Below are 23,885 nucleotides of genomic sequence, written 5' to 3'. Positions count from 1 at the left end.
TGGCATTGGTCTTTAAAGAAATGCATCATGAAATGTTTTGTGGAGTTGATTATTTCCATAAAATAGCTTTTTGTATAGGCGGGCTTAATGGGTACAAGGTGGGCTTAAATGGTACACCCCATTGAAATGCATGCAAGTTTGCATGCATGCTTATGAAAAATGCCTTTGAGGGACATAAAAAGTGCTGTACAATCCCAAGTTGTTGGTTTAAAAGGCGTAATGTAATGAACTAACAATAATCAATAATAAAAAAAAAATTCTCTGTTTGGATGAAGAATTTTATGAAGTATATGAAGTAAAAGATGCCGTAATATTTAATTAGGTTTTATGCACTATTTTTTGAGCAAATCTTACATTTTTGGTCTGAAACCATTTATGCCATGTAGGCTCCACTGTTTAAACTCAATTCACACACCTCACCAGGTATTTTATAGAGAAATAACTATATGAGCTCATTTGGAACACAAGTGTGGTACCATTTAAGCCCATTCAGACTTTGCACTTTTCTCGTAAAAAATCTTCATATTGTACTTTGAAATATTCATCAACTCAGTGACAAACATTGAGAAGAGAGGTAAATCTTACTATTTAACAAAATATTTCACAAAAAAATTATGTGAAGATAATTGAAAAATAAAGAAATTTAGATTTTGGTGGGCTTAATGGGTACGCTTACCTTACTACTACTACTCATCATCATTGTACAATTGACTTCAAATCTATCAGGACCCCACTCACCCTCAGGGGAGGACATGTGACGTCCCTTTGAGGACGTGTGACCCCTCCCTTTTAGGATCATGGTTCCAGTACGAGTGTGTGTGTGTGTGTGTGTGTGTGTGTGTGTGTGTGTGTGTGTGTGTGTGTGTGTGTGTGTGTTGAGGCGTCATGGTTCCAGTAGGAGTCTGCTGCATCAGCTAGTTTCACTTCCCCTTGTGGAGAGGCGTTGGAGTGTAAGGCAATAGGGTGGAGGCTCTACTGTAGGTGGTGACCGTAGATATGCTGTGTGTACGTACTTAGTTTTTTTTGTTTGTTTGTTTTAAATATATATTTTTAGGGGCTTTTGTGCCTTTATTTGATAGGACAGTCTGAGATGGTGACATGAAGCGAGTGGGACAGAGAGATGGGATGGGATTGGGAAATGATTGGACTCGAACCGGGGTCCCCGTGGGCATGCGAGCCCAAATGTGGGGAGCTTAGCGCGCTGCGCCACAGTGGCCCCCATTATTTTTGTCTTTTTGACTATATCCCCTTAATGCACGCCGTACCTCCAGTGGCACGCTGTAATAGTCATTGAAATGCAACTACCATAGCACTACAATACTATGACACAACACAGGCCCTTTAGTAATGCACCACGACTTGGTCATTGCCATACTGGTAACAACAAATGTATAAAGCCGCATCTTAAGGGGTTATTTATGATAGGACAGTGATGGTGGTGACAGGAAGCGAGTGGGGAGAGAGAGACGGGGAAGGACGGGGAAAGGACCTGGGCTGGGAATCGAACACGGGTCAGCCGCATGAGTGCCCTACCGTTTGGCCAAGGCAGGGCACTGTGTGTACATACTTTGTAGATCAGGGATGGGGCAACTGGAGGCCCGGGGGCCACATGTGGCCCACCTCCTCACCCTCTGCAGCCCGTAGATAAAACATTAAAAATGTACATTTAAAAAAGCATTTTAATAAAAAGTCAATCTGTAATTATACTGTTGCTGCTGGCCTACTCCTTCCAAACAAGTCTGTGACATGCAGTCCGATCCGTGGTAGAACTTGTTGTTAGAGGTAGAACACACCTGTTACCGTGCGGACACACCGCGGGCGTTGAACGCGTGGAAAGATGCGGAAGTAATTGACTTTGTATGGGAGAGCAGGCGGCAAATGAGGCAAACGCGTCGGGAGCGTTTCTAGAGGCGAGGGAGTCGAAAGCGTCAAAAGCCGAGGGCGGCAGAAGTTGAACTTCATCTAAAAATATGTAATGAGCTTGGTGGCAGCAGGGCGGCAACAGGTCGTCAGCCAATGGAATGTTCAAATTTTTCTAAACACGAGCTTCAGTTGGTCGAGATTCCTGGCCAAACGCTTCAGGTTGAATCGTTTGTCTTGTTCAACGCCCCTGGCCAGTGCTTTCCAGGCAGGAGTCAGCAGCGTTGTGGCTCTTTCAACGCCGGCAGTGTGATCGCGGCATTATGACCATGGTTGCAGTAAGATCCGGATGCATCAGCTAGTAACTGGCATTGTTACTGGATTTACCACCAGGCTGGAGATATCATTGGACACAAATAACTGCAATTTGTTTTTTTATACTGCATAACATGGCAATGCGCTACCAAGTGCTCATACAGGTATGAACCTATGAGCCTATGGGGTCCTATGTAGGGCTGGGTAAAATAATCGATTCAATCGATAATTGCTCGATTTCATTTAAAATTCACATAATCGATTCACAGGGCACAAAATCAATTTTTTGGTTCTTTTTCTTTTTGTTCTTTTTGTTTAATTTAGGTCTATGGAAAATACCCAGTAGGTATTAGTCAATCAGGCCTAGACCTACTTACTACAAACTTGCAATCTGTTAACACTGTCAAGCCACAGCCCTTTGACATTTTTATATAAAAATAGGCAACAGCATCTTTTTTGGGGAAATCCTGGCACCAAGAAGGGAACGGATTGAATCGATTCGGAATGAATCGAATCGAAGTTAATCGATTAAAATCACTAAGAATCGAAATCGAGTCGATACAGGAACATGGCTGCGATACCCAGCCCTAGTCCTATGTAAGTGGCTTGTTACTGTGGGTTCTTTCCATTATTTTAACTCCTGTCCTAGACCGGTGCTTGTGGCCTCGCACTTGACTGACGCCCCTCCTCTTTCGATTCTTAGGGCTTTGAATCGATTAATCACGATTCGATTCGATTCGATTCATTCCGAATTGATTCAATCCGTCCCTTCTTGGTGCAAGGATTTCCCCCAAAAGATGCTGTTGCCTATTTTTATATAAAAATGTCAAAGGGCTGTGGCTTGACAGTGTTAACAGATTGCTAATCTTTAATAAGTAGGCCCAGGCCTAATTGACTAATATCTACTGGGTATTTTTTCCATAGACCTAAATTAAACAAAAAGAACAAAGAGATTTGTAAAAAATCGATTTTGTGCCCTGTGAATGGATTATGTGAATTTTAAATGATATCGATCGATTATCGATTAAATCGATTATTTTACCCAGCCCTAGTCCTATGTACAAACCCCAACTCCGATGAAGTTGGGACGTTTGGTAAACAGTGAATAAAATCAAAATGCTATCATTTTCAAAACATTCAATCTATTCATTAGATGGAGAATAGTGAAAAGACAACATATTAAGTGTGAAAACTGGGAAAAAATATTGTTTTGGGGGACATATGTACTCATTTCTAATTTGATAAATCCAACACGTCTCAAAAGAGTTGGGACGGGGATCAGTGAAATTTAGTAAACATCCAAATAAGATAAAACAACAAAGAAGAACATTTCAAAATGAATTGTACTGACGGACAATATAGGTGTCCAGGTATAAGATCATCACAGAGAGGCTGAGTCACTCAGAATTAAAGATGCAAAGGGAATAATTACCATAGTTATTACATACATTTTTGAATTCCCTTTGATTTACCACGATTGAGTGTATATAAGACATATTTTTGTTAATAAAGTCATTGTATAGGTTCATGACATCATGAAATATATATTGGCTGTAGTCTCACTCTAATTCCTGGAGTGCTAGAGCTATTGAAAATTGACCATATTAAGAATGCTTAATGCATGAAAATGACACAGGGGTTTAACATTCTCCTAAGCACCTGAGCTCACTTGAAATAGACCCAGAAGACATGAGAAACTGTCCTTTGCTTACAGAAGTCAGCAGAAGTTGTAGAAGTCCATTCTTTTTGACAATAATAGAGCATTGCACATCCTGTGCTACAATGAAAATTGTTGTATAACTGGGGGCTTAGCCCGTTATAGATAAGAAATACTCCGGAGGCGGTTTCACATGCGTGCATACTTTACTGGGTAACTTAACTAACTGGTGTGTTACATTCATATGCGTCCGTGTGACCCCAAGGGGCACGTCAATCATTCCACTGTACACAACACCTCCCCCTCTTAGATAGAAATCTCATTAACAAATAACCTTTAAGGGAGTACTTCAGATTTACTGTAATCTCATTGTATAACCCCAATTTAAACTCATTCATGTTAAAGTTAACTTCATACCAACAGCATTAACTCTTCACTGCTATTCTTTAAACTCATATAACATAAACATCATGTCTCTTACTTACTTTTCTCAAGACATTGTCATAAACATAAATGCAACATAAACACAATGCATTTAACATTCTTTTTCATTCACCACAAAGAACATTTTCTCTTAACCCCTTTCTTTCCCCTCTTTGTTTTTTTTTCCGTTTTCTCAGTCATTTTTGTCCCTTTTTTTTGTTTTTTTTTTGTTTCAAAGTTCCCCCTTTTTCCCAAAAGTCCCCCCCTTCTTCTTCTTCTTCTGTTTCTTCACAAATCCAACCGAACCGGAGGACGGGAGACTCGGCCTGAGGATGTAACGTAGTGTGTGTTATCTGAATGGGGTGTGTTCTGGTCTTGTGGTGCGTGAGTGGGAGTAGGTGTGTTTGTTATGACTGGCTCTGTGTCTGTGACAGGTGTGTGTGTCTGTGTTACCTGTGTTTGTGGATGTGGCTGTTGAAGAGCACGCAAGTGCGTGCGATTTCTCCTCATCAGTCCCGCATCAGTCCGTACAATGTAGGACCGAGGTGTTGGGGCTGGTTGCACCACTGTACCTTTCACCTCTTCTCTCTGGAGCCACACCGCTTGACCAGGACGAAGTGTTGGTAAGGCACGGGTCTGGTAGCGCCGATTGTAGTTGCGCCGTTGGTTCTCCTTTGCCCGTTTCTCTGCTGCTCTGACGCCTTTGATGTTTGGCCAGCGCGGCTGCAGGTGCACTGGAAGCTGGGGAATGGTCGTGCGTAGCTGTCTCCCCATCAGGAGCTGGGCTGGGGAATAGCCATTCTCCAGCGGAGTAGCCCGGTAAGTCATCAAGGCTTTTGTTTTCTCACCTCCTCCCTTCCACAGTCCTTTTACAGTCGCCACTGCACGCTCTGCCTCCCCGTTCGCCTGGGGGTATCTCGGGCTGCTGGTGAGATGGGTGAACCCATACTCCTTGGCAAAGTCTTTGAAGAGCCCACAGCTATACTGTGAGCCGTTGTCGGAGACAACCGTCTGTGGAACTCCGTGACGGCTGAATGTGTCTTTCAGGGCTGCTATGACTGTGTGCGCTGAAGTGACATTAAGTTGAGCCACCTCGATGTAACGTGAGAAGTAGTCAACTATCAGTAAGTATGTCTTTTTCTCCCAGAAAAACAAGTCTGTCCCCACTCGCTGCCACGGGCGTTCTTGCACTGGCGTGGTCATCAGGGGCTCTCTGTGTACAGACCTGCGCTGGGTGCAAATGTCACAGTTCTCCACCATGCTCTGGATCTTCACGGAGATTCCCGGCCACCAGACGGACTGGCGGGCCCTTGCCCTGCACTTGACAATGCCCTGGTGGCCATCGTGTATGCCCTGGTGGCCATCGTGTATGTCCTGGAGCACTTTTTGTCTCATGCAGCTGGGGATCACAATTCTGCACCCTCTGAGGAGCAGATCGCCAGCCAGTGTGAGATTGTCCTTTTCTGCCCAGTATGACCCCAGCTCGGGAGGAAGGGCATTTTTCTCCGGCCACCCTGTGGAGCAGTACTCCCTGAGCCTGGCGCAGACTGGGTCTGCTTTTTGCTTCTCCTCTATCTCCTTTAGTTTAGTCTCTGAAGCTGGCACGCTGCTGATGACTGCGTCCACAAACACCGCCACCTCTCTCTCTCTGTCCTCGTCTTCCTGCGTGTATGCCTGTCTTGCAGGCGCTCTGGACAGCGTGTCTGCCGTTATCAGTTCTTTACCCGGCACATGTACAATGTCGAAGTTGAACTTGAGCAGCCTCAGACGGAATCTGAGGACTCTTGGAGGGAGCTCATCCAGAGCTTTGATGCTCAGCAGTGGCACCAGTGGCTTGTGGTCTGTCTCAAGTCTGAATTTTAACCCCAGCAGGTAAGATGACAGCCGCTCGCAGGCCCACGTCGCTGCCAGAGCCTCCTTTTCAATTTGGGCATAATGTTTTTCAGCGTCTGACAGCCCTCTTGAGATGAACACCACTGGTTTCCACTTGCCATCTGTCTGCCGCTGTGTCAGGACGCCACCCACCCCGAACGATGACGCATCTGCCGAGACGCACGTCTCGGCTGCTGGTGAGTATGGCGCCAGCACACGCGGTGAACTCAGTTCATTTTTCAGTCTCTGAAAAGCCTCTTTTTGTGCTGTGCCCCAGCACCACTCATTTTTCTCGCTGAGAAGATCTTTCATGGGCTTTGTGTATGAGGCCAGGTGGGGCAAAAACTTCCCCAGGTAATTTGCCATGCCCATCACTCTCCTCACTCCTCCTACGTCGGTCGGCTCAGGCATGTCCATTATGCCCTTTATTTTCCCAGGATCTGGTGCCACCCCATTTGCTGAGACGTGGTGGCCGACGAACATGATGCTGTCCCTGGAGAATTCGCATTTCTCATTCAGCGTCAGGCCCTCCGCCTCCAGTCTTTTCAGCACACGATGGAGTCGAGCGTCGTGTTCCTGGTTGTCTTTGCCATGCACGAGGATGTCATCTGCGTGACACACCACCCCGTCACAGTCCTCCAGCATTTGTGACATGCGGCGCTGGAAGTGCTCCGGGGCTGAGGAGATGCCGAATGGCAGGCGGTTGAATGCATACCTGCCAAACGGTGTGATGAATGTTGTCAACAGTGAGCTGTCTTCTGACAAAGGGATTTGCCAAAAGCCACTTGTTGCGTCCAGCTTTGTGAACATCTTTGCCCCTGCCAAACTAGCTAGAGTGTGGTCTACTGCTGGCAGGATATGTCTCTCTCGTCGTACCCACTTGTTCAGATGCGTCAGGTCTACGCACAGCCGAATCTTGCCTGACGCCTTGGGCACTATGACCATGCCCGCGCACCATGGTGTAGCTTGGGTCACCTTTGAAATTACCCCCATGTCCTCCATGCGCTTGAGTTCTGCCCGCACTTTGTCTCGCATGGGCAGTGGCACGCGCCGTGGAGATGACAGAGCAAAGGGGACTGCCTCTGGCTCCAACTCAATTTTGTATGGCTCCTTTAATTTGCCTAGGCCACGGAAAACTTTGGGGTACTGAGCCTTTATGTCAATCTGGTCTGCTTTTACAGTGTGCAGGCGCTGAATTAAAGTAAGTGCCTCAATTGCCGGCAGGCCTAACAGAGGCTTCGACAGTTTGTCAATTACATAAATGTCCTGTTCAGTCTCTCTGTTTTCAATGCTTAACAGTCCCTTAAAACAGCCTCTCACCTCCAGCTTGTGGTTTCCTGGCCCATACAGCACCTTTCTCGCTGGCTGCAGGGCTCCGTGGCTATTGGGGAAGAAAGCGCTGCCTGGAATTGCTGTCACCGCTGCGCCCGTGTCCAGTTTAAACACAGTCTTTTTTCCATTCAGCTGCAGCAGTTCGTTCCACTCACTGTTTCCCCCTGACGCCATTTCTGACAGGTAGAAGTAGTCCTCACCCTCCACGCCGTCGGTGCGTTCCTCGGTGATGTTGTGCACTCCGCCTTTAGATTTGCATTTCTTGGCGAAGTGGCCCTTTTTGTGACACCGTCTGCACTCAGCGTCACGAGCAGGGCAATCCTTCCACAGGTGCTTGGCATTTCCACATCTCCCGCACGCCGATCCCTGGTCTGTCGCGGGATGATCTTTCGCCGATCCTTTCACTCTCGCGGGCCCTCTGCTTTGCCTTTTGTGTATTGCTTCGAGGTTTCCCGCCACGGGCTCCGTCCCGCGCATAACCGGCTGCTGCTTTTTCACAGCATCGCTTTGCCTAACTTTTGTTATGGCCGATTCCAGAGTTAGTTTGGCATCTAGTTGCAAATTTTCTGAGAGCTTGCCGTCTCGAATGCCAACTACAATGCGGTCTCTAATTAACTGATCTCTCAATGTCCCAAATTCACAGTGTTCGGCCAATGCATGCACCGCAGTTAAGAATGACTCCACGCTCTCGCCGGGTTCTTGCACTCGGCGATTGAAACGTGCCCTCTCAAAGATCACGTTCCTTTTGCTAACACAGTATGTAGCGAAGGCATCTGTGACGGCTTTGTAAGAACCTTTCTGCTCTTCTGTTAGCGTAAGCATGTTCATGACACCCTCAGTAGAGATGTCCCGATCCAGGTTTTTGCACTTCCGATCCGATACCGATATTTTATTTCACTTCCGATCCGATACCGATACCGTCCGATACCGATACCGGCCTATCAGAGTATTTAAATTGAAAGTTATTTAGCCTACTTACTTTCTTGTCACACTCATGTTGAAAAGGGGTTTACTCTTGATAACAACTAGCCAGCTGAATTAGGTGAATTTGAGTAATACAATGATTTGTACTGAGAAACCTGTTAAATACAAATTAGGCAAAATAATAGTCAATTAACTACACAAACAAAAATGCCACCAGTGCTCTACTCTTGAACCAGATTCGAAGGAAACCATTGAAAATCCATCAGTGCAAATAATATTCTAAACTGTAAGTGAACGCTTATTCAAGCAGTTGAAGTATTCATCTGTTTTCCATGCAAAGGTGGGTTTTTTTGTAGGCTGCCAGCATGTTGACAATTCAGGACGAGTTTACATTTAACATAGACAAAAAAGTAAAGAAAATTCCAAGACACACAGTAGGCATACCTAGGCTAGCCTACTGGAGGCCCTCTCATATGCCCAAAGTAGCCTAGTAACCTATCATTATGCCATAGGTAGCCTAATACAGCCTAGATTAATGCCAATAAACAACAATCACAACTAAACAACTGCTACAAATTAATCAAAATGGAATTAGATAAATAGCTAAAATAAATCATAAACTAATTCGGACACAACCACTGTCGAGTAGGCTACTATAATATTTATTTACTCAGGTCCATGGACACAATAACATTAACGATACCATTTTCTACCTTATGCTTTTGCTCCTCCATGTGAATTAGCACATCCTTAATTTAACAGCTGCTTAGCATCTTAGCAAGACGGTATTGTCGATATTAAAACACACACACACTCACACACGCACACACACGTCGTGGGACAGAAAGGGAGCGGTACTGTGGCTGGGCAACAAACATTGGGGATGAGAGGAAAGCTGTGCCTCGGAGAGAAGCATGTGAAATCTTTCAGTGTTTGTAGCCAAACATTAGCGCTTGTTACTGAAATGCCATCTGAAACGCAGGCAGAGTGGCATGAAGCACGCAATTCTGTGTGTCTGGACTGTTCACGGACACTTCGGACAGTTTAAAGCTCTTTGAAACCACAGACTGAAAAACTTACGCTGCCTGCGCGTGACACGAGAGCCGAATGAGAGCTGAGGCAGTTGCTCCCACGTGTGTGCTGCTGACGAGAGCTGAAGGTGTGCTGGAAAATGCGGACCGGAGTTTAAGAACAACCACAGTAAAAACTGGAATGGATTGCGGGTGAGCCGGAAAACACGGACCGGATTTTGAAAAAATCTGGATTCTGGATCGGATTCTGGATCGGATTTTTTCGTGCTTGCCGATCCGATCCCGATACGCATTTTTTGCCTATATCGGCCGCCGATCCGATCCAGATATCGGATCGGGACATCCCTAGACCCTCAGCATCATCGCCCGCTGCATACATGAAAGCATTCACCTGAAATTCTTCAGTTTGCGTGTTCAGTCCTGAAGCCACTCGGTATCGCTCGAAGCGCTTCATCCACTTCGGCCATTCATTTACGTTGGAGAAGTCGAACTTGCCTGGCGGGGCTAGCTGTGGCAGGGCTAACGGTGCTATCCGTGCAGCAGGTGTCGCCGCTGGCGCTGCTGCTACTGCAGGTGCTCGCTGCTCTCGCTGCTCCATCTTCTTTCTTTTCTTCTTTTTCTTTCGAAGATCCGTCGCTACAACTTGCAGGTTTAGTTCGTCTTACTCACGATAAGTTTTATTCTGACACCATGTTGTATAACTGGGGGCTTAGCCCGTTATAGATAAGAAATACTCCGGAGGCGGTTTCACATGCGTGCATACTTTACTGGGTAAAGCCCCCTGCACACTACATGCGGTAATACGAATCCGATTTGACCGTTAACCATTCATTGTCTATGAAGAACCGCATTCCGTATGCGGTTGGGGTCCGGACAGTCCGGTGCGGAAGAAAGTCAGCATCCGAGAGCCTCCGCATACGTTCAAATATTTCAGCTCATCCGGAAAATACCGTGCCTGACCGTGCGGTAAAGAGAGCTGTTGCTAGGTGATCATAAACACTGTAGGGTTTCCCGCGGATCTTCTCAAAAATGAATAGATAAATATCACAATTAGGCTGTTTTAAGCGTTTAAAAACAGCAATAAAGTCCAAACTTTATCATTATTAATAATCCACACAGATAGGTAGACAAGAAAACAAGCAGTTATGATTTGATACCAAATTATGAAAACCAAATTCATCACCAAACACAGCAACTTTTCACACATGATCTTTATCAATAACACACTATAAAAATGTGAAACGAAGAATTTTTAGTGTTCAAATAAAGAAGTTTGGTGGCATTTTATGCTCCGTCCGCCATGTTTCAAACAGCCACCACTAGACCTTGCTTGCGGGAGTTTTTCTGAGGTAATACGGTGTCCACTAGGTGGCCACCACTCCGGTGATGCGGTGACCGCATTACCCAGTGTGCAGGGGGCTTAACTTAACTAACTGGTGTGTTACATTCATATGCGTCCGTGTGACCCCAAGGGGCACGTCAATCATTCCACTGTACACAACAAAAATGGACCATCCAACTTGTGTTAGTGCTAGCTTCAAAAGTCAGCCTCCATGATGGAATGCGGATGCAGTAGTGCATTGGTTAAGATGTTCTCACTCATCTGTAGAGTTAAATACAGTGCTGAATGGTATAAATGGGTTTTAAACAGCATGAAAAGCCACTCATGCATTATATTTTGAAGGGAGATCTTCGATTACTGCCACATAGTAAGGTCAAATTGCATTCTCTACTATGTTTTAACAGTTTGGCTCCATCATAAGGACCAGCATGTGATAAAATGGTGGGTTTTTGGTCAAGACCTGTCACACTGTAAGCACTACAGAAAGGAAAACATTGCAAAACATGACAAGGAATACACCCACCATTTAAGCTGGTGAAATCATGTCCAAGATAGGAATTAACACTGTTTTTTATATAAAATCATCTCATCGGTTAATGTATTTAACTGTTAAGTGTTGTCTTTTGTTTTGTTTTTAGTCTTCCTTGACATTTGCTGCCATTTATTGTCCCCGTCCCAACTCTTTTGAGACGTGTTGGATTTCTCAAATTAGAAATGAGTACATATGTCCCCCAAAACAATATTTTTTCTCGATTTTAACACTTAATATGTTGTCTTTTCACTATTCTCCATCTAATGAATAGATTGAGTGTTTTGAAAATGATAGCATTTTGATTTTATTCACTGTTTACCAAGCGTCCCAACTTCATCGGAGTTGGGGTTAGTAAGTGGCTTGTTACTGTGGGTTCTTTCCATTATTTTAACTCCTGTCCTAGACCGGTGCTTGTGGCCTCGCACTTGACTGACGCCCCTCCTCTGTGGAGAAAACAGCGGTGTTTTCCCGCTCACAGGCTAGCCACAACAACTTTTGGGGGGGGACTTTTCCCACATTCAACATCCTGATTGCAAATAAGAAAATGCCCTTTGAATCAAGGTTCTGTGAGATATTGAATTCAACTTCTGTCGTCAATGTCATGTTCCGACTTCATCACGCGGCCACAAGCACAAGGCAAGACGAGAGTTTGGATAATGGATGCATAGAACCCTGTATGACTGATCTAGGGCGTATCTGCCAGACTTGTACGAAATTCCGAATTGAATGAATTGAAATTCACAGTAATGTCATAATATGAACACTAGGTGGTGGTGTTCTATGTACTCTCAATGGGTGGTGTAGATTAAATTCAAAGACGTTCAAGGTAATGACACCACCTAGTGTTCGTATTATGGCATTACTTTGAATTTCAATTCATTCAATTCGGAATTTCGTACAAGCCTGGTATCTGCAGTGTTTTGCGAAAGCTACGAGTGTGCTACGAGATTTTGTGTGGGACTCTGTGGCTGTTGATCGTTTACCCAGTAACTTCAGCCTTAACATTTTGACTCCAACAGGCACCGTCAGTAGGAGAAAACCCTAGGAAGATCATCACCGTGGAGATGAAAGGCCAGACTACTCTCTGGACGGACAAGAAATACATCAAGTTCCGCCCAAAACCTGCTCCCATCACTTTCGTCCAGACGGACAAGCCTTTTTATAGCCCCGGCCAGACAGGTAAGTCACAGATTGCCTGATGAAGGTCTAGTACCGCAACGTTGTTTATTCAAGAAAGAACAGCGAAATGGTCAGTGTGCGGGAGTTTCTTTAAACTATTGCTGAGTGACCCATGGTGCCATCTCCGACGCACCTGCCAGCTGAGGTGTGCGAAAAAAGCAGAAGTTTAAGGTAAGTCACAGAAACACACTGTGGGTTCTACTTTCAGCTGTTGACAGTCAGAAGCAGGCGTAAAGCAGTCTGGCTGGTTCACTTTAAAGCTGAACCAGGTGCAGGAAATGGTCAAAAAAGGTACTGCAACTATGCTGCTCATTGAAACTGGGCTTCCTATTGCTAAATTTGTTCTTTTCATGAAAGCTTACTGAGTAATAAATTAATATTTGCTAGTATGGCCCAAGTACAGTCATTCTTGCAGCTAAAAATAGCTATTTTTGGAAATTCAAAATGGCGGACCATGGAGAAGATCCCCCTTTTAGTGTATGAAAAGTGCAATCTTTCCAGTCATAATGAATACTTAGAATTTGATGGTGGTGGTAAGTATTCATGTAAAAGGTAACATTAGTGAATAGGTAGCATAAATTCTGGAAATAAACAACTAAAAATCATACACAGTGTACCTTTAAAACATTTTATCTGCCTTCGCAGCGGAATTGTCTTTTGTGATTGGCTAATGGGGTGACCATTAATTCTGTGGAACCGGTCAGGCGTCAAGCGTGCGACTAAGTTAGACGCGCTTTGAATCTTCGTTTGGAATGCGGATGGTGTCAAAGGGATAATGCTGTATCTAACACTGTGCGGTCTGGGTTATCGATTCTGATTGGCTGATAGCCGTTGTAAATCGGGCACAAACACACACCATTCCAAATGAAGATTCTATGCGCGTCTAAGTTACATGCGACCCGTCTAAGTTGGTAATGACGCAGTTGGGGTAAAGGGTTTGCAAGAAGAGCACATCTTTGCAACATCTGGGGTTGGGATGTAAGTGTGATTGCAAAGAAGTTTCATTCCTGCTGTGTTTATCGCCCCTTGCTGAGTTTTTGTAGCGAAGTGTGTGTCTGGAAGCGCAACGAACGCACGCATGCCCACCCAGTAGTGTTGCCCGGGGTAACAAACCATTTCCTCAACTTGTCAACTGAACGCCCTGGGGCAAATTAATTGTTATTACAGCGTTTTTAAAGAAATGTGGTCAGCGATTAATTATAACAGTGTTAGGTAAGCAATAAGCCACTTGAGTCCGTGGGCTGTGCTGAATTTATAACGGGTATACGGATCTACTCCGCATACCCGTTATAAATCGAGCACAACCCACGGTCTCTCGTGGCTTATTGCTTAAAGAAACCATGCACATAGTCTATGGAAAAAATAAATAATCACAATGTCGGCACTCCAAACGAAGATTCTAGACGCGTCAAAGTTTCACACCTGCATAGCGGTGCGCCTACAGTATCTTACTCACAAGATTCTGATGCAGTTGACATGGTTCCTACAATTTTACAGACAGTAATAGATTAAAAACCTACCCTACCCTAGCGGCAGATAAGCTGGATAACGGCCTTCGAGGTTGTCTGCCATTATCCCTTACAGATCAGAGGTGACTAGAGCACTCTTGCTACAGTGTGGTGTCAACATAATGTCTCAGAAGATGGAATCTCAGGTTCAGAAACTTAATGACCTGACCTCAATGATTTTCAGTATGTTAACCAAGGTACTGCAGCATACCACGTGTCACCAAAATAGCAGTGGGATCAAGTCCTGTCTCCTTAATGGACATGACTTTCTATTGAACTCTCTTCATTCTAAACGTCTACCAGTCTTTTTAAGGGGGATTTCAGCCATATGATGGCAGCTTAGTATCCGGTCCACTCCCTCCTAGTGACGCTCGCCTTTTGCGTTGCTTATAGTCAGGACATGAGCAATATACATATACGTTTCTGAGCTCAGGAAAAATCGGGAACTCCACCCACTTTGTTGGGAAGCAATCAACTTTGAGCAGCTCCAACGGCCCTGGGTGGAGGTGTGTTCCTTTGTTATCCTATTCCCAAAACGATACCATCAGTAAGTGTTGTGATTCTCATTGTGTTGTCTGTATCCACAGTGTATTTCAGACTGGTCACCATGGACACCAACTTCATTCCTCTCAGTGAGACGGTGAGAGATGCGTCTCCAGAATCTCTGGCGTCTCAAGTGCCAGTATAAGCATTCATTATTTTAAAAAATAATAATAATGAAGGAACGTGTAACACAGAAGCGAAGAGATGAAGTCTGAAACAGAATTATATTATATTGCATTTGTTAACACAAAATCTGAATCTTCAGAAAAACAAATTTCATTGTGTAGTGGCTCCAACTCGCATTTTACTGTATACATCCTGACTCCTGTGTCTTTGAACCAAGATGCACAACTTACAAATCCATCTTTTTGATTTTACAGTACAACCTAATCACTCTGGTGGTAAGTTATTTGCAGTGTTATAGTTCCTTATTCTTAACAACCTGATATGAGTTGGTCATCCATTATCCAGCTGAAGTTTCATGACTTGTGGGTGCTGCCTCTTCACAGGATAGCCGCCAGAACACCATTGGACATTGGCACAACTTGACATCAGAGACCAAGATAGTGCAGCTCTCCTATGGCTTAACCCCAGAGGCTGCAGAAGGAATTTACACCCTCAACGTAGCCTGTCAACATGGCAAAAAATCACTTACATTTGAAGTCAAACAGTATGGTAAGTTTACTTACACTTTGTACGCTTTTGTATGGAATTTGTTTTTTACGGAGCTGTTTCCATGTAGCAGGATATTTTTATGTGTGGATATTTTTTTCTCCTGGTTACAAAATCCAGATATATAAAAGTAGGCTTTAAAAATATCCTACTTAGGGGTCTGAAACGCATTTGTTACAATGGAGGATTTATTTGTATCCAATTGTTGCATTTACACCTCAACAGGAGAAAAAAAATACTCTGCTAAAAAAAATATCCTGCTACGTGGAAACAGCACCTACAGTAAGTTGTTTGCCAATAAAAGAACACTATAGTTTTTTTGAGCATTCATATGTTTGAAGCCACTTATTATGTGGTAATGGGTGATACATGATGCATATGCTGCAGGACACCATATTTTCCTTAAAATGTAAATCTCAACTAATATTTTAGCGTACTGTAATGTTACCATGAATTGAAGTAGATTTGAATGTTCATAGTCAATGAGCTCTGGGGTCCTTTTCAGTCTTGTTTTAGCATTGTTTGCGATATGCAATGATCACACAATAGGTTTTGAAACACCCTACTGTAGAAAAGGCAATTTCTAGCATTTTTCTGAGAGAAACTCTTTTCTTGTAGTACTCCCCAAGTTTGAAGTTTTTGCGATTGCCCCAGAAACGGTCTGTGTTGACGCGGAGGAATTGACACTGAAAATGTGTGCCAAGTAAGTGACGAACTGGACAAACTGCATATCTTGAAAAAAAAGAAATAAATGAACCCCTTAGCGCAGAGCCTATGTTCTCTCACGAAAATTGACCATGGTTTGCTGTAGTAACCATGGTTTTACCATGGTATGTCATGGTACTCTGAACCAACCATAGTATTACCAGAGAGACTGGATAAGACATAATTCTCCTAGAATCTCTGGTATTACTGTGGCTTATCCAAGTTTTTTTGGGGTAACCATGGATCATGCATATTCATGGTTTTCACAGCATGGTTTACACTTTTCATACATGAAAAGGGGGATCTTCTCCATGATCCGCCATTTTGAATATCCAGAAACAGACATTTTTCGCAGCAAAACTGTACTTTGGTCATACTTGTAAATACTAGTTTATTACTCAGTAAATATTCATGAAAAGATTAAATTTAGCATGATTAGGCTGCACAATTTCAATGAAATGCATAGTTGCAATACCTAGTCTGTCCACAATCTTACACAATGCACCTTTAAACTCCTAAAAAATAGCCTTGAACACTTGGTGACGCAATATTGATTCAGAATGTTTGCAGTTGGACCAAAGCATACGTGATTGCAATTTGCGTCACAGCCATGGCTACTGCATGTACCACAAGGACCCAAGGACCGCAATGGAAATAAGCTTCCGAGCTTTATTATGCTATCCTGACTCTCTGTTTTTTTTTGTTTTTTTTAATTGAACTATGTGGTGCGGTTTATATGAAACTCAATCATGTATTTATTTTATTTATATGGACTGAAGATGTCAAATAAAATCATTCATTCATTCATTCATTCATTCATTCATTCATTCATTCATTCATTCATTCATTCATTCATTCATGTGCAACTGTTGAGACAAGTTCAAAACGTATCTTTAGATCATTTTTTTAGCAGGGCACTGTTGTATGATATGTTTGGCATTATAATCACAATTTAGTTCAAAATCAAAGACACACTTCAGCAAACAAGTCCCTTGTGTTTAGTTTCACCGAATGTAGCATTATGGCCTTCGCAGCAAACCGTAACAACAGCGTGAGGAAGCTCGTGGGCCATGGCACATTCATTGGTTCTGGCGCATTGATTGTTCCAAGGTCTTGGCACAAATGCACGTTCAGCCAGGAACCGGTAGTTTGGTCAGTAGTTTGGTCAGTTGTTTAGTCAGTAGTTTGGTCAGTCCTTGGGATTTTAACGCTGCACTGAAGGCAGCATATGTCACATTGAGCTCTCCATGTGGTGAAAGCATTTTGATGTGGTTCCCTCCCATGTTCTCAGGTCCACATTTGGACAGCCTGTGGCAGGAACAGTTTCCATGTCATTGTGTTGGAAACCCACCTGGCACACTCCTGCGCAGCCTTGCTCTGTGGTGGCGCTAGAGGTAAGGCGATGCTGGTCTTGTCAATTCTACAAGTATATCAGTGGGGGGTTTTTGTGTCATGATGAAAAGGTCGTCCAAATATTCAAATTAGGGCTGGGCGGTTCTGGAAAAAATGTGCATCACGGTTTTCTTGACGAAAATTGATATAATGGTATCTTACACACACCGCGCTCTTCCGTCTTGTTCGTGCGTCTCTGAAGTAATCAAGTAGTTAGGAAATGAATCGCACTCAGTTTTTTTTTTCTTTCTTGTTCTTTTCAAGGAAATTTATATAATAAAATCCTTTTTTTATGTTGAATTATTAAATCCATTATTTGAATTGTAAAATCCTCTCAATTCAAAATCCTTGGAATGTGTGTGAGTAGCAAACAGCTTCAAGCTGAGGTGTGGAACTGTGGTATGGAAATCCATACAAAGCAAAACGTTGGGGTTTGTTTTATGTAATTATCACAGATGGATGCAACTGGCTGTGCCTCTCATGCCTTCAAGTTGGCGCCGTTAAAAGTCAGCGAAGCCGTAGAGGGGCATCAACATGAGTTGACATTCAATGCCACTGTGACTGAGGAGGGCACTGGTGAGTGTTTATATGGCCATTTTAAAAAAAGGCTTTGTTGACTTATGGAGGAGTGGGAAAGGATCTGCACACTGCTTGCAAAAGACTTAATTTATTGGGAGCAACGTTTCGATCATAGATCTTCTTCAGGCAATCCTCCTCCTCCCCACTCCTACATGTGACAGTTTTTTGATTTGGCACCTGCGGATGCTTTTTTGCTGGATGTGCGCACTTTCCACTACACTTTGTTGACTTAGGGACCTATTGTTCTACATTCATTTCGCATTATTTATTTACATTTAGGTATCTCTGCGGCGGACAGCAAGAATATTAATTTGGACCACAAACTTGGGACACTCACATTTATTGATACGCCAAATGTTATTGAGAAGGGAGCAGTTTTGGAGGGAAAGGTAAGAAAGTAAAATCTGATGGGGTCAGCCATGGCTCAATGGTTAGTGCGCTGGTCTTTAGATCGGAGCGTTGCAGGTTTCAAATCCCACCCTCACCACCATCTTCATCATCCATGGCTGACGTACCCTTGAGCAAGGCATCTAATCTCCTCATTGCTTCAGGGCCTGTAACCAATACCCTGTACCTAAATAACTGTAAGTCGCTTTGGATAAAAAGCGTCAGCTAAATGTAATGTAATGTAATGTAATAATGTAATGTAATGTAATGTAATGTAATAATGCAATGACTCTTGCCAGATGATTGGGTTCCACCTTGCTCCATGAAGATTCATCTGGAATTATGCCATACAGTAGTGGTTCTTAACCTGGGGTGCGGGCACCCCCTGGGGGTGCGCCAGAGATTTCAGGGGGTGCGCAGAATTTTGTTTGTGTTGAGGTTGTGACCAGTGAGCATTATAATTAGGCCAAATCAAAACCTGTTTTGGTCCCCATGTCAAGACATTAAGGTATTGATTAATGTCTAAAGTAAGAATCATTGTAATTAATCACTTAACTCATTTTTTAGAGCCTATACACATATAGAGGTTTGGATTGGTGGTGGGGGTGTGCGGCTTGTCTTGGGCACAGGTAAAGGGGTGCTTTGAGAAAAAAAAAGGTTAAGAACCACTGCCATACACCACAGATGAGTCTGATGGTTTCCAAAAAATGCTCAAAACCCGCCTGGAAGCACTAAATCCCTTGTCTGGGTCTTGCCTGACCCGTAGTTCCATGCAGCTTCGCGAGCTCCACAACTAGGTCTGGGAAAGCACGCGTTGGCCCCGCCTTCAGAAGGCATGGCTTTATACAATCATTCTGCCCATCCTCGCCACCAACAAATTCCTTCAAAAACGTTTACCGTTGATCTCTAAAGCGTCAATATAGTGTATAATATGTCCTTTGACTCCTCAATGTGAGCTGCCATTGATATGTAAGGGATAACGACAGACAAGGTGACCGGTTACATGAGGTTAATGGCAAGGCGGCGGCTCAGAACCCTCCGCCAAGCCGTTAACTTCGTGTAACCGGTCGACCTCGAAGGCCGTTGTCCCGCTTATCTTCCGTTAGGGTAGGGTATTTTTTTAATCTATTAGGCGTCAGACACACCAAGGCGGAACGGAACAGAAGCGAGACGATTGAGGTCTTTCTGCTTAGTTTCGGCCGGTGTGTTCTACTCTGCCTTTCACACCTACAGCATCGGCATGCGCAGCCAGTCCAGTTCAAAACCCCCCCACAGCCAAAGCTAGCGTTCTACATTGCCATGCATTTGAATGGAACACCGCCGGCGTGAAAAACACGCTCGAGTTCTATTTTCCAAATGCAGCGCGGAGCGGAGCGGAGCCGGCTCCCGCGACGCCCGACTACCGCCGGTTGGTGTGGAAGGACAGATATGTTTCCATGTATTTTCACCAACGCCAGTAAAAATCGCTTCCGTCATGCGATGCTTTACCGCCCTACTCTCTACGCGTCTAGAATCTTTGTTTGGTTGATGTATTAATTATTTAATTTTCCGTACACCATGTGCCAATCTGGCAACACTGCCATAGATTTCAGGTCTTTTTTTTTTTTTTAATTACAGAATCAATGTCTAGGCGGGAGACCATGCGAGCTGCCATTGTTTTCTGAAACAACTGTCGCATTTCACTTATTTTTCCATTTGCCACTATGTTTCAATGTTGACTACGACACATCTCTGAAAACTCTGCGATCCTGATTGGTTTGACTGCATGGCAGTTCAGGAGCAGGGCGAATCTGAAATTCCACCCAGATCCTCGGGGAAGCTCACAAAGCTGAACAGAAATACTCTGGAAAGGATCTGGCAAGAGTCAGGTGAAAGAAAATATGCTGTTTGCCATGAAGTGTAAAAACAAATATCCTTAAAGGTACACAAGATTTGTAGTTGTTTATTTCCAGAATTCATGCTACCCATTCACTAATGTTACCTTTTTCATGAATACTTACCACCATCATCAAATTCATTATGGCTGGAAAAATTGCACTTTTCATGTATGAATTTTGAATTTCCAGAAATAGCCATTTTTAGCTGCAAAAATGACTATAAAATATTAGTTTATTACTTGGTAAACTTTCATGTAAAGATCACATTTGGCAATAGGCAGTACAGTTTCAATGAGCAGCATAGTTGCAGTATTTTTTTTTTTACACTTTCTTGCACAGTGTCCCTTTAAGAAATGTGTGCTTTTGTGTTCCCCAAACAGATCAAATTCACCCGTTACGATGGCACCGCCATTGCTTTCCGAACTGTGTATCTGTTTGACAATTCACAACGACGGAGGTTCAGAGAAATCCAGACCCTCACCACAGACTCTGATGGAGTGGCCCAGTACTCTCTCAACACTGCTACTTTCTGTGGAGACTTTATAGTCATGGTATGATGAACTGTGTGTGTGTGTGTGTGTGTGTGTGTGTGTGTGTGTGTGTGTGTGTGTGTGTGTGTGTGTGTGTGTGTGTGTGTGCAGGGCCGCTGACAGCTTTGGCTGGGCCCGGGACAAATTCATCTGAAAGGGCCCCCTGCCCAATAGATGCAATGTAATATGGACCCAATTCTGGGCCCCCTCTCTCCCTGGGCTCGGGACAACAGACCCCTTAGTCACCCCCCTGTCGGCTTCCCTGTGTGTGTGTGTGTGTGTGTGTGTGTGTGTGTGTGTGTGTGTGTGTGTGTGTGTGTGTGTGTGTGTGTGTGTGTGTGTGTGTGTGTGTGTGTGGTCCAAAGAGGGTCCCAGCAACAAAAAAAAAGATTTAGGGACCACTGCTTTAAATAATGCTGTGGTTGCAAACATCGAAAAGAGTCAATATTCTGATCACACTATAAAAGGGCTTGAAGCGCTCGAGGCTGTGCAAACAACGTTACTCAGGTGCTCATCTGTACTGGGTGAAGTGTAAGGTCCAAAAAAGGAAGGAAAAAGCGGAGGCACTGAGATTTGAGAAAAATATTTTTGAAAACATGGCAATTCTGTTTAAAATCACATGGGTCTACTCGTTGCAGCCATATTGTCCTTCATCAGGGCATAGACAAAGAAGGTAGGTCAAAGGTTAAAAAGGCACCCATACGTATGAACGTCCATCCGGGTACTTTCCTCATGAATGTGTGTTTTTTTTGGGGGAAAGCAAACCGAATGTCTACATGCTACATGTGTACATGCTACATCGGCTAGCCTAACGGAACACAATCCATGCTACAGCCACGGCTGTTTGGCTATATTATTTGAACAGCCGACAACATAACCCCTCTTCTGCATGTTGAGCGTGAACAACGCTAGCCTACAGGTCCTTGTCTTTCGTTAATTCTTTCCCAGCACCACCAATTGACTTCCCACAATCCCCCAAAAAGGGACATAACGCGCATGGCACACGTTACCAGAGATTTTATTAGGGAAGAGGAGATTGGCCAGTAATGTAAACGTCCATAGAAATTAACGGTGAAGATTCGTAACGCAAATATGCCCTCTTCCCGCCTTTCTGGTAACAAGAGCCAATGTGCCTGCTGAGCTGCGTTGTCAGTGATCCAATCATCTGGCTGCATCAGCGCATGTGAAATGTTGCGCATGCTCAGTTGTGAAAAGCCGTTACTCTCGTGCCGTTATGAAACTACTGCGCCTGCGGTCTGTCCAAAAAAATGAGAGAAAAGTGGCTTAAAAAGCTTTATTTTGACTCGCATGACACAATCAAGTAGTCTAGATTGATCAGTTTTTCACGGTGGTTTCAAACACATGGTTTTCACAACCGCTGGGTTCCCTCCCGTCCTTTACTCAGTTTGCCCATTCATTTTTCCCATTGACTCTCAGATCTGGTTTCACTAATCGCAAAATAGCACCCCGAAGGCATCAACAAGATGGCGGCGACTGTCCAGTCTCTGTCTCTGACGTTACGCCGTTTATGCGTCTAGGTGTCAAATGGAGTGCAGTCTTCCCACCATGTTACACCTTGTGACTTGTAAGCCTGTCCAGTCACTGGCTGACAGAATGACTAATAGCAATTACTGAAGAAAGAAAAGACAAAACATTTCAAAGGGGGAGAGAGAAAAAAACAATAGTTCAACAAAAAACAACACACACATCACACACATTTCATACACGTCACAGAAAGGGAGAAGAGTCACATTCCTCATACAAGCCTGGGAAGGAGGTTGCCCCCAGCTTATAATCCAAAACGTTTCTCTCTGGAGGAGGCAGACATAGTTTCTTTCTTGTTACAGTGCCTTCAAGATAGAAAAAAATACTAACGAAAGATTTGTTATTTTCTAGGCAAGAGGGGAAGTTGATCCAAACCTGTACCTCCATCGATATTATAAATCTGCAGCCAGGTTTGTGACCATACAAAGGCCAGAAACCAGCTCTCTGGTCATTGATCCTGTCAGGGACCCTCTCCCCTGTGACACGGAGACCCCCATCACCATCACATACACCTTCGCTGGGGAGACCTTCAACATTGACTTTCTGGACATCGTGTTTGTGGTATGTAAACAGTATCATGTGGGGCAGCCGTGGCCGAGTGCTTAGGGAGGTGGTCTTAAGATCAGAGGGTTGCAGGTTTGAATCCCACCCTTACCTTCACCTTTATCCATGACGGAAGTGCCCTCAAGCAAGGCACCTAATGCCACATTGCTCAAGGGACTGTAAAGCAATACGCTTGTAAATAACTGTAAGTTTGTACAATATGAAAGCGTCAGCCAAGTGAAATGCAATGTTGTCATTATGTGCAGACAAGACCCAGGGACCATTCCATCATTGTCGCTGAATTCAGTGGCGCTTCCGTGCAAAAGCCGAGCTTCAGTTTCAATTAACAGCAGCTGCGCCTTGGCAAGGTTCACTTCAGCTGTGCTCATCAAAGCTGGCGTTGCGCTCGTGCACGTTGCAAAGGGGAAGTCCATAACAACGATGGTCAAAAATGCAATCATATTGTCAACTTGGGCATGCGTAGTCGCATGGTCAAATTAAGTATTTTCGCAGATGTAATGCGAGCATCTGTAGGTGAGCGGTAGCAAAACGGCCCATTGCTGACGTGCCATTGAGAGGCCCGCGTTCAATCCCCACCATGCGCAATGACAAATCATAATGCAATCAGCAAAGAGACAGCCTCAGAACTTCGAATTCATTTCAATGTGTAAAAATAAAATTTTGCATTATCTAAAGTGTTCAATTTTATCTTTCAGAAGAATTTGTTTTAGGATAAAAAAACATAGGTAAAATGTTAGGCAGGGACCATTTGCTGAATCATTGCAATGCAAATTCCAATGTCCGCATCTGCAAGCTGGTTGTGAAGACGTTTTTTTATTGCCTATGCTGTAAAATGTAGCCTAAAGGTCTACATTTAACTGTAGGCCTATTGAAGCCAGCCACAAAGCGTCATCAGAGAGACTAGGCAAATGTATGTTATGAAGTTTTCATTTCTATAACATGTCACCATACAAGACTTTAACCCGGCGTGACCACATACCTGTATCGGTAGTGCACCTGACCACTTGGGCATTCACGTCTTCTTCCCAGTGAAAGGAATTGTTCAAACTCAGGTTATTATTATTATCAAGACAATAAAAGTTTTACCAAATGTGCTAATAATCAGAAATTCCCGGA

General features: G+C 43.9%; 1 protein-coding gene across 1 annotated transcript in view; it reads left to right on the top strand.

Annotated features, from left to right (window-relative positions):
• Positions 1-23,885, top strand: part of LOC134455370 (alpha-2-macroglobulin-like protein 1) — a 42,680-nt gene that overhangs the window by 2,568 nt on the left and 16,227 nt on the right. The window contains exons 3-12 of the mRNA XM_063206392.1: positions 12,308-12,467; positions 14,563-14,615; positions 14,899-14,919; positions 15,028-15,193; positions 15,809-15,893; positions 17,187-17,289; positions 17,743-17,863; positions 18,146-18,255; positions 20,511-20,681; positions 22,557-22,766. Coding sequence (XP_063062462.1) covers positions 12,308-12,467; positions 14,563-14,615; positions 14,899-14,919; positions 15,028-15,193; positions 15,809-15,893; positions 17,187-17,289; positions 17,743-17,863; positions 18,146-18,255; positions 20,511-20,681; positions 22,557-22,766 — 1,200 coding nt within the window. The remainder of the gene's footprint in view (positions 1-12,307; positions 12,468-14,562; positions 14,616-14,898; positions 14,920-15,027; positions 15,194-15,808; positions 15,894-17,186; positions 17,290-17,742; positions 17,864-18,145; positions 18,256-20,510; positions 20,682-22,556; positions 22,767-23,885) is intronic.

This window comes from Engraulis encrasicolus, chromosome 9 (assembly GCF_034702125.1).
Source record: "Engraulis encrasicolus isolate BLACKSEA-1 chromosome 9, IST_EnEncr_1.0, whole genome shotgun sequence".
Classification (NCBI taxonomy): Eukaryota; Metazoa; Chordata; class Actinopteri; order Clupeiformes; family Engraulidae; genus Engraulis; species Engraulis encrasicolus.
Note: the sequence above shows the minus strand (reverse complement) of the source record. Positions and strands in the feature narration are given on the sequence as shown.